The sequence below is a fragment of the Microtus ochrogaster genome, unplaced genomic scaffold (assembly GCF_000317375.1).
Source record: "Microtus ochrogaster isolate Prairie Vole_2 unplaced genomic scaffold, MicOch1.0 UNK1, whole genome shotgun sequence".
In the NCBI taxonomy this organism is placed as follows: Eukaryota; Metazoa; Chordata; class Mammalia; order Rodentia; family Cricetidae; genus Microtus; species Microtus ochrogaster.
Window position 1 is genome coordinate 3199903 of NW_004949099.1, and position 10606 is coordinate 3210508.

The window sequence follows — 10606 nt, forward strand, 5'->3', positions numbered from 1 at the left end:
GAGCCCTGTAAACAGCAGGTCCCTTTGAAGTGGACAAGAACAAGGCTTCCGAGGAAGGGCCGCCCTCTCTTCCCTTCTTCCTGGTCCAGGTGACCAGAGGTCACTTTTGTGGGGCGCGGGTCCCCAAGGCTCCACCTTCGGAGAGGTCGGAAGAACCGGTCGGAGGACTAGAGCTGACCGCAGGAAGATGCGAGACAAAGGCAGAGCGTGCTCGGTGCGCTGTCCCGAAACGTTTTAGGGGTGAGCGATGCAGAGATTCTTTTCCCGGTAAAAGTTTGACCCACACTTTTCTCGGGACAACTACAGGCTTTCTGCAGACCCTTTAAGAGCTCCGCGGGCCGTCCCGCCCTCTGAGGAATTCTATTGGCCTGTTCCCCTCTGGGCGGGAGTCCGTCACGATTGGCTGCTGGAGGCCGGGGGCGGGGCTGAGTGCCACAAACAGGGGTCGTGAGTGTTTTCGGAGCTTTGCCTGGACGAAAAACACCACCCTAGGCGCCTGCCAGTCGCTGCTGCCGGGGAGAGCCAGGGGAGTCCTGCGGTCCTGTGGTCCTGCGGATCCGGCGGGTCCTGCGCGTTGGCGGCGTCCTGCCACCCACGACCGACCTGAGTAGAACCTCAGCCGCGGCTCTTGCGCGACGCTCCCCGGCTCTCGTAGCCCACTGGGGGTCGGAGTCCCGCGGCCTGCGCAGCCCAGCTCTCAGGTAAGGGCTGCGGGGTCTTCATCTTCTGCTGCGCCAAGCTAACCGGAGGCCCAGCCTCGCTCCTTTCTCGGACTCGGGCCTACCGTCCCCTTCAGTCCCTGTGCCACTAGGGGTGCAGGCGCAGGACAGCGTTTGGGAAGTTTCTAGGGACCCTAGCTGTCAGGACTAGACCCTGTATGGAGCTGGACACCGGCAGCTCCGGGAGCTGCCCGAGCTCAGCTGCAGCCGGAAAGGACAGCCGGGGCTCTGCCTCTGCCTCCCTGGCCTTGCGGAAGGAAGGGACAACTCCTCTCAGCTCCGTAAGGAGGAAGGGATTGTGGGGTATGGGACACTGACCCCCAATTCTTGTCCTGCTCGGTTGGTTGCGTTGGACTGGAAATTTGTGCGCGTGGTAGCATTTTGTTGAGCTCTTATTCTGTGCGGTTTCTGTTTTAGGGGGTTGGGTCATGAGGCCTAGGACAGACAGACAGAGACCATGTAAATACATCCGTTGCCGACGGAGGCCTAGTGCAGTAAACAGCATACCGAAGAGCTGGGTGGTAGTGGAGGGATTGGGAGCTGGAGGCAGGAGGATCATCAAGACCTGCCTTGGCTACACGCTGAGTTGGAGGCTAGCTTGGGGCCCAATGATACCCTGTCTTGCAAACAAACAAACAAAAAAAAAACCCAACATAGTGAAAGAACACCCAGGTGGGCTAGAGATGCTGGCCCACCTGGAGGGGGAGGTAAACACAGAGTCAAGTGATGAGGTCAAACCTGGGAAAGATAAGCAAAAGGCCCCTGAGGTAGGTGAGACCGAAGTTGGTGGGAAGAGAAGGGCAAGAAGGATTGGCAGGGAGGAGGTCACCAGGACCACCCCATCTTCCTGGTGGCCACAGCAGCCCCTTAGGACAGAGTCTCTTCTCTATCACCAACGCTGACAGCTTCAGGAGAGGCATTGGACTTAACCTCTATCTTCTGGAGATTTCCCATGCTGCTCTGCTGCTAGATTTAGAGGCTCAGCAGCCTGGGAGGGAAGGGAGAGAAGCAAGTGTTTGGGGCTGTTTGCACTGCTACCTTCTCTCTGGGTAGGGGTCCCATATAAGAGCTCAGAAGGTGTAGGCAAGCCCATTGATGGGAAAGACAAGCTCTCTTGGGCAGGGAGAGAAGGCCATTGGGGTGTGTGTGTGTGTCAGAGTAGGTCCTAAGGCCCAGCAGGCTAGCCGTAGAGAGTGGGAGAAAGGAGAGGCCTGAGCCATGGGCAGGAGTTTGGCCTCTGGTGAACGCCCTGAGGTCAGAACTGCCCTCTCAGGTTCACAGGTAGAAGAAACTTTGCCTCAGTTCCCTGGTTCCCAGAGGCCTGGGCTCCCCCATGATCCTCTGCTACTCTTTCAAGATGTCGCTGCCCTTCTCTGTCTCAGTCAGCCCTCTCTCCTTCCTCTTTTTCCTGGTGGGCCAGCTCCTTTCACTTCCCTGTCACTGCACGTGCCGGGAGGTCTGAGGAAGGAGAAGCCCTGGGTCCCAGGACAGGGGCAGGGTCTGTGGCTCTGCCGGGCCATGCCTGCCCTTCCTTCCTTTACAGGGACCCTGATGGTGCTTGCCCAGTGTTCTTAGGAGGGAAGCTCAGGGCGCTGAGCGTGTGCACTGAAAGTGTGGCCTAATGTGTTTGTTATCATCACTTTGGTTATTTTAGGAGCACAATCATCATGGCAAGGGCAGAAGTGCAGTGTGGTTGACTGCTTCCCAGCCCCAGGGCTGCTGGAGCAGGAATATTCTGGGTCGGGAGTTTGGCCTGGCAGTTGATGGGGCTCTGCCTACTCCACAGTGTCCGCTCACTTGTTCAGGTTCAGGTAGAGACGCTTATCAGAGGGACTCCTAGGTAGAGAACTGGCCAGGTTGCCAGGCTAGAGTGGATAGCTGGACTATGGGCAGCAGGTGGCCACATCTCTGAGCATCGTGGCTCCCAGGGCTGGGTTCCCAGTCCACACAGGTGGTAGCTGACACCTCCGGTCTTCCTTCCCTGCAAAGCTGCTAGACCTTCTCAGGGCACCTGGGTCCATGGACAGACCCCTACCCTCATCCAGCATCCATCCCTTCAACCTGTAGGAAAGTCATCATCTATGACCTGTGTCTTCTGTAGACATTCTCATAGCTTGCCTCATTTTGACTATCACAGTAACCCTGCTAGGTAGCTACGATTGTCCCTGTGACACACAGGAGGGAAGTGACTCACCCAAGGTCACACAGCAGTAGGAGGCAGGGCCAAGAATGCCATCCTAGCTTGGCTTGCCAATCCCATAACCTCCAGAAGCTGGAACAAGGCCTGAGGACAAGGACTTGCCACCCTAGCTGCTAGGCTGAAGCAGGAGAATCCCAGGTTCAAGGTGGGGCAGCATAGGGAGACCCTGTCTTAAAAGGAAGATTAGGGATATAGGTCAGTGGTTCAGTTCTTGCCTAGCATAGCATTCAGCCTTCAGCAATGCAGAACAAAGAAATAAACATCTGCTGTGTGGGGAGAATTGAGAGGTAAAACTCAAGCACCCTGAAGGTGAAGGGGATTTGGGGGCCTTATGGCTGGGAAAGATGGGTATTGTGTGGGTGAACCCAGGGGTTACTAGGAGTTCAGAGGTTCTCTCTGCATCCACCTGTGGCTTTGCCCTTGCTAACTCTCTCCAGAGCTCCAGCCCACAGTCACAGTTTCCTGCTGATCTCAGCAGGGAAGGTTTTCACTGGCCAGGGTGCGAGGAGTGTCTGGTTGGCCAGGCTTGGACACACTTACGTTTCCTGACATTTGTACTATGTGGAGTTTACCACATTAAACCCCTGGACACCGCAGGGGTGCTGAGCTCCCTTGGGAAAGTGGGACGTTCATGCTGGCTGACCCCTCTCCCCTTTGCGGACCTTCCCAGTCTAGAAGGTTACAGTACCTCCTCCTGTCTCACTTATGTCCCCCTCACCCCTCCACAGGAAACGCGACCCTGTCACCTCTTTGGAAAGACCCTTTTCAGTACTTGGAGAGAGAAATTCCATTGCCTGTAGGAGCGCTACTCCATCTGATCCAGCCCTGCTAAAGGTGCTGATCTGCCCAGCTGCCCCAACAGCCCTAGCTGCCCAGCCTATTCTTTTTGGTCTTAGACCAAGTCCATTTCTACCTCAGGGCTTTTGTATTTGCTGTTCTCTCCACAGAATGCTCTTCATCCAGAGTGTTTTCCCCAAGGCTGACTGCTCAGTTACATATCATATTGACTGAACCCCGACCTAAATCAGCTTTCTCATGATCTCTGGAATTCAGCCTTAGCTGTGAAGCAAGGCCATGCTAACTAGATAGGAGGCCGTTCCGTCTCGTTTGTCAGTCTGTGGGAGCAGCATTAGGTGTGCATGGAGGGACCCACAAAACATCTTCCTTGCTAGTTTCTGACTTCAATACATGCTTTTATCTAATGGTCTAACATGGCTGCTCCTGTTCCCACCATCACATCCGTATTCCAGCCAACAGGAAGGAAGGGGAGCACGACCTGAAACTGGCGAGTCACACTCCGCTGGTGTCCACGTGGCCAGCCCCTCCTGCACGGGAAGCTGGGGAAAACAGACTGAAATCCAGGGTTCTGCTGGTAAGAAGTGTGGATACGTGGTCAGATCTGCTGGGCATGCAGATGGGCACACAAGTGAAGAATAGCAGCTGTTACCTTTGCCATGATCAGGACTGGGGAGAAGCCAGCTTCTTTTGGGGGTGCCTACTAGGAACCAGGTACATACTTACCTCCTTAGTCTCCCCATCAGCAAGCTGGAGGTGTAACAAATCAAAGCTAGGGCCCGGCCTGTTGCAGAGAAGATTGGGGGCCCTGAGCACAGGGTTTCCTGTCCCTTCAGGAGAGGTAGCACTAGAATGTAAGGGTCTAAAGCTGAAAATGTCCCTGAGTCCCCCAAGTCTCTTTCTGCTGCTGTCCAGAGTTGTTGTTAGTGAACCCATAGGGTGCAACACTCCTGGCCAATCCTATCACAGATAGGTGACCAGGACACAACCTTTTCCTGTGAAAAGCTTTCGGAGCTTTTCTGGTAGTATACATATGTGTGCGCCCACGCCTAGGTGGAGTGCCTGGGGCTTAGTGTGCCACCCCAATCTACAAAGGCAATTCCAGCCATGGTTCTGTATTGGTCCCGTGTGGCACTATTGAGTCTGTATCCACCCACAGCGTATTTGGGAGGCTCATTCATTGTGCCAGCAGTTCGGGCTTATTACTGCCATCTTGTGGTCAAAGGCTGACATTGCTTCACCTGTGTCCATCCCCTGCCTGACGGTTTGGATAGCGATTTCCTCATATCACTGACATATACTGCCACCCATGAGCACCAGGGCTCAGCTTGTCCTGCAGCCATCCCCAGAAAATCCTCTCACCAAGATTCCTCGTTTAGGGTTTTCTGCCCACCATTAGTCCCCTCCTTCCAGGGCATTCTAGGGACCCCAGATCCTTAGCTCTCTGATCCTCCAAACTGAATGCCAGACTTTCCTGCCCAGGTGGCCACAAAGACACTGGCCTCTGGGCTACTCTGGCCTCCAGCTTCTCCTGGCAGCCTGACCTTCTCAGGTGACCCTCTGGGCCCTCCTTGTGCCGCTGTTCCAGGCCTAAGGACATCCTTGTGCTTCGGGTGTCCTCTCCACCTGCGTCTCCCTTTCCAGTGCAGCAGAGAGTTCCCCTGAGGACCTTAGCGGCTTGTGGCTTCAGGTGGTGGGTGGTCTTTGCAAGGTGGAGTTGGGGGTCACGTCACTGGGGGCAGTCTGCATCACCATGGCCTCCCCAAGAGAATACCGTTCTCAGTGCCATTCCAGAGAGGACACTGAAGTACCAGGAGAGCAAGCAGCAGGGGCAGGGTGGAGGCCAGACTCCGAGCACCTTTATCTCTGGAGACTGGAGGGACAGTCCTGGCAGAGCCTGAGAGGAAGGACCAACTCCTGTCCAGCTGTCTCCTACCCAGCTAGTCCCCAGTGTGGCCTGCGCTCTGCACTGCCACTTTGGTTTTCTCTGGGCGCCTTAGAGGGAGGTGGGCCAGGGCCCTGTGCTCTAACTACACGGGCTTGTCTTCAGGGCCACTGCCGGTGGAATGGCCAGCCTGCAGGAGGCCAACGGAAGCACAGCGTGGCCACCGCCCGCAGCATCCAATATCAGTGAGCCCCACCAGTGCCTGCTGCTGCTGTATGAGGATATCGGCTCCTCCAGGTGGGTTCCTGGCCCCACTGAGGGTGGACTGTGGGCGGACTGTCCGGGGTGTTATAGGCTGGGGGAACTGTACCAACCTCACCAGTGAGCCAGCTTCTGTGCCCTTGCCAGGGTCCGGTACTGGGACCTCCTGCTGCTCATTCCCAATGTGCTCTTCTTCATCTTCCTGCTCTGGAAGCTTCCCTTAGCTCGGGCCAAGATCCGTGTCACCTCCAGCCCCATTTTTATCACCTTCTACATCTTGGTGAGTTTCCTCCAGTCAGTGACAAAGAACCCATCTGATTTAAGCACAGCAGGGAAATGGATGAATTGCCGCCATAATGAGACTAGCTTTAGGTATGACTGGGTCCAGGGGCTCTGCCTCTTGCTCTCTACTGCACTTGGTCCCCCCCCCCCCCCCACGGAGACAATGCCAAGGACAGCTGGGAACCCAGCTGACTTTTCCAGTTGCACTAGGGAGTCCCTCTTTCTGGCCATTAGGGGAGACCTAGCCTGCACTTTGATTGGCCCCCTAGGATCCCACATTCATGCCTGAGCCAATAGCAGGCTAGCAAGGAAAGGGCAAGGTCAAGACAGGCCGCAGCCCATGCTGACTGGGGGAGGCAAGAGATCTCTCTGGGAAATGGGGGAACTGGTGCTAAAGGGGTGGGCTGAATGCTGCGAGAGGGGGAGTGTCCACAGCAGCCCCGCCCAGTCGTCCATCCTTCCACCGTGTGCTGTCTTTGTAGCAGGTTTGCCTGAGGAGAGGGCCTCTAGTCCCAGCCTTTTCTGGGCCCTATGTATGCTGCTTTGGGGATACCGAACAAGGTTGCACGGGAGGCAGGGTCTCTAAGGGTGACCTCCCTGGGTATATCCCCTGTTCCAGAGTGTGGGTTTCTTTTCTCCATATGGAGAGGAGTCTGGTTGATTGGAATATGAGACTCTGAGATGTCACCTGAGAGCCGAGTGTCCCTGGGTCCCTTCTGGGGCCAGACTCTGAGCTTCCCACTAAAGACGGGTGGCGGGCATACTAGGAAACATGACTGTCACTTGCACAAGGTCATAGAGCAGGAAAGCAGCAGAGTTAGGTCTGAGTCCCAGCTGCCTGGTGTTCTAACCACGAGGACCATTGGGGCTTTGGATGGGCAGCAGTGGAGTTTTCCATGCCTGAAGTCTGTGCTGGAGCTTGTCTTCTTGTGTCCCGCTCTGACCCATCCTATCCCATCCCTTGTCTAGTTAAAACCTCTCTTTCTTGAGTGGATGCTGCAGAAGTGAGGCCTTGTTGGTTCAGACACTACTCTCTCATCTCCTCTTGTCCTGCAGGTGTTTGTGGTAGCCCTGGTAGGTATTGCCAGGGCTGTGGTTTCTATGACAGTCAGTGCCTCTGATGCTGCGACAGTTGCTGACAAGGTGCGGGGTCAGGGATGGGAGTGGGGGTGGGGTGGAGAGGCCAGCCTGGTGGAAGCTATGATGTGCCCTCTGTACCCTGGTCCTGTTGGAGAGACTTAGGGATGCCTGGCTGAGTAGAGCCCACTACCAGCTGACCCTGTGCCTCTCTGTGCCCAGATCTTGTGGGAGATCACCCGCTTCTTCCTCCTAGCCATTGAGCTGAGCGTGGTCATCCTGGGTCTTGCCTTTGGTATGTATGCTGCAGGGTTGTCCTCTAAAGTAGGCCCACTGTCCCTGCCCTTCCTGCAGTTGTCTGAAGGCGGATCTTAGGAGGAGGGGCTGACTCACCCCTGTGCCTTACAGGTCACCTAGAGAGCAAGTCCAGCATCAAGCGGGTACTGGCTATCACCACAGTACTGTCTCTGGCCTACTCGGTCACCCAGGTATGTGGTGGTGGTAGTGGTGTCAAGGGTCATGTTTCCCAAGGAGTCATGTGGACTAGGCAGGTCCAGCGTCCCCTGGACACAGAGCGTAGGTGAGTCTAGGAAAGGCTAAGGCGTGTGTGAGAACGAGTGCCTAGTTGGGCCCCCTGAGAGAATATGCTATGGCCTTTTGTAGACTGGAGAGGGCTGCACCCTCAAGGCTTTGTTCACAAGGAACTCAGCCAGGGTCTGAGCTGCCCCTGGAGCTAGGTGGGTGGGCTTGGCTGGGGCAGGGCCAGGCGTGTTGGCGTGCCCTGGGCTCAGCAGGGGAAAGTCAGGAGAGGCCCCAGTGGTAGAACTGACCTGACCTCCTTGGCTACTGCAGGGAACTCTGGAGATCCTGTACCCTGACTCCCATCTTTCGGCTGAGGATTTCAACATCTATGGCCACGGTGGCCGCCAGTTCTGGCTGGTCAGCTCTTGCTTCTTCTTCCTGGTGAGGTCTGGCGTGCTCCCTGGGGGCAGGTGAAGTAGCCTGGCCTGGCCCGGCCTCCCTGTCACCCCTATCTCTGCAGGTCTACTCACTGGTGGTAATTCTCCCCAAGACCCCACTGAAGGAGCGTGTATCCCTGCCCTGTGAGTACCTGATGGAGCAGAGGCATGAGGGCTCTGGCCTGCTCCCGGCCTGTAGCTGGGGATCCCTGGGGAGGGGAAGAACCTCAAGGTTCATACCTGGGCCCCGAGGGTAGGGTGGTTCAGAAGCTCATGACCCTTGCCCCCCAGCACGGAGGAGTTTCTACGTGTATGCAGGCATCCTGGCCACACTCAACTTGCTGCAGGGCTTGGGAAGTGCTCTGCTGTGCGCTGACATCACTGAAGGGCTCTGGTAAGGGTGCCCACCATGGGAGTGGGTTACGTATGGGGTTCCTTCTCCCTTGGATAAGGCACTGGGTCAGGGCAGGCCCACTGGCCTTGGCCATGCTGACCTGCTCCCTGTCATAGCTGTGTGGACGCTACTACCTTCCTGTACTTCAGCTTCTTTGCACCGCTCATCTATGTGGCCTTCCTCCGTGGCTTCTTTGGGTGAGTGATGGTCAGACGTCTGCACTCTAATGTGGCTGAGCCTGCAGCGACCATGTGCATAGCCAGGGAGGTGGGTGCATCTGTGTAGATGCTTTCTCTGGGGATGTGTAGCAAGCACAGACAGGCACTCCTCCCCAGAACAGGGATCAGTTTAGCAGTGCTGTGCTATTAACAAGTACCTGCTGTGTGCTAGACTGTGCTGTACCCCAAAGACAGCAGGCCAGTAAGGCAGGGGTGAGTGCGCTCAGGGAGCCCGGACCTGGAAGGAGCTCTGGGACTTCACAGGGAGCCCCAGTTGGAGGGAGGGTGCACTGTGTACATAGTTGTGGGGGGAACATCAGAGACTAGGATGCAAAGACAAGGAACTGGCTCCTACCCAGGCCCAATCTGGTGGCGTTCAGGCAGGGTTTGCTCTCCTGTGAGGATGGGGATGGTCGACATGGACCATCTCTGGGAAGGCCCAGGGAGCCTAGGAGGTGAGGCTATACTGGGCTGCTGCCTGCTCCCCTATGCACCGCTGCTACTCTCCTGAGCCTCTTCCAGCTACCCTGAAGATGGTGACCAGGTCAGGAGCAGGCAGTCATGTGCTGCAGGCATGGGGGTCACACTCGGCCAGGATTGGTGAAGGCTTGGGTTTAGTGTGTCGTCATCCGTAGGGGCTGACACGCCGATGGGCGGGGAGATATTAAAGCTCTTGCCCTGTCTCTCAAGTGTGGGTAGGACCAGCTTCAGAGCAAACCTTTGGTGGGCTCAAGGGTTCCTGTAGATGAGCTATGGTTCTCTCTGGCCTCTGCTCCTCCTGACAGCTGTGGCTCCTCTGCACTCTCTCACCAGCTCAGAGCCCAAGATCCTTTTCTCCTACAAATGCCAAGTGGATGAGGCTGAAGAGCCAGACATGCACCTGCCACAACCCTATGCAGTGGCCCGGCGCGAGGGCATGGAGTCTGCGGGGCCTGCGGGAGTCTCAGCAGCCAGCTACTCCAGCACACAGTTTGACTCCGCTGGGATGGCTTACTTAGATGACATTGCTTCCATGCCCTGCCACACAGGCAGCATCAACAGCACAGACAGTGAGCGATGGAAAGCCATCAATGCCTGAGAGGAGGCCTGTGAAGAGAGATGGGCTCCTGGGTGGAGCAGACTGCCCCGGGCAGGTGTGCCTGTCCCCCAGGACACAGGCTCTTCCTGTTCTTCACCCCCAGCTCCCCTTTGCCACCTGTGCTCCAGCTTGGGACCCCAGCCTTCCCAGCACTACATTCCTGCTGGGGGTCCCCCCTGCCTATCCCCTGTCCCTTCCCCATAGCTCTCAGTCTCTTTAGCCTCAGGGCTGCAGTGTGTATATTTTCTTGATCTGTTTTTTTAATAAAAGCAAAAAGAGAAGCAGGTGTGGGCTGGTGCTTTTCAGCAGCAGGGAGGCCCCCACTACGGGATGTCCCCAGAGCTGGCTGCCAGGGCAGGGTGAGGGACAGTCACTGTCACTTGTTGGGAGGAGACATGTGGAAAGAAGGGGGTTCTGGGGAGCTGAGGTCTCCCTACCATGTTCAGTGTAGTATGGTGGAACCTGTGGTCCCTTCCACCTCGGCTCTTAAGCTATCATCTGGGGCCACCCCTCTCCAGTAGGGTCACCTGTCTCTGTGCCACCAGTCACCTGCCACAGACACTCATCCTAAGTCTCTGGAGCAGTGCGTTGATTGATACTGACTGAGAGTATAATGGTGGCTGAGAGGGACAGGTGGAAAGTGCTGGGAGTGAGTGGGCTGGCATGGCGGCTCAGTGGTTAAGAGCACTGCCTGCTCCTGCAGAGCATCTGCATTTGACTCCCAGTACCTCCATGGTG

General features: G+C 56.4%; 1 protein-coding gene across 5 annotated transcripts; it reads left to right on the plus strand.

Moving 5' to 3' along the window:
- The first annotated feature begins 439 nt into the window (after positions 1 to 439).
- Tpra1 (transmembrane protein adipocyte associated 1) lies at positions 440 to 10172 on the plus strand. 5 transcript variants are annotated; one of them, XM_005364856.3, is made up of 13 exons: positions 441 to 701; positions 3648 to 3753; positions 4170 to 4291; positions 5765 to 5896; positions 6008 to 6140; positions 7199 to 7285; positions 7442 to 7514; positions 7628 to 7707; positions 8072 to 8182; positions 8262 to 8322; positions 8470 to 8572; positions 8689 to 8769; positions 9604 to 10171. In XM_005364856.3, exons 4-13 carry the CDS (start codon positions 5781 to 5783, stop codon positions 9866 to 9868), a joined length of 1110 nt encoding a protein of 369 aa, XP_005364913.1. In that variant the 5' UTR covers positions 441 to 701; positions 3648 to 3753; positions 4170 to 4291; positions 5765 to 5780; the 3' UTR covers positions 9869 to 10171. The 5 variants fall into 5 exon arrangements, with proteins under 5 accessions (XP_026644103.1, XP_005364913.1, XP_026644099.1 ...); XM_026788302.1 differs by lacking the exon at positions 3648 to 3753 and having other exon boundaries at positions 440 to 701; positions 8072 to 8158; positions 9604 to 10172; XM_026788298.1 differs by lacking the exon at positions 3648 to 3753.
- The last annotated feature ends 434 nt before the right edge of the window (positions 10173 to 10606 follow it).

Excerpts from the sequence above, each read along its gene's own strand:
- Tpra1 (XM_005364856.3), top strand. The coding sequence starts at position 5,781 with ATGGCCAGCCTGCAGGAGGCCAACGGAAGCACAGCGTGGCCACCGCCC. Across the intron at positions 5,897-6,007 it reads GAGGATATCGGCTCCTCCAG|GGTCCGGTACTGGGACCTCC; the intron begins GTGGGTTCCTGG and ends TGCCCTTGCCAG. Across the intron at positions 8,183-8,261 it reads GCTCTTGCTTCTTCTTCCTG|GTCTACTCACTGGTGGTAAT; the intron begins GTGAGGTCTGGC and ends CTATCTCTGCAG.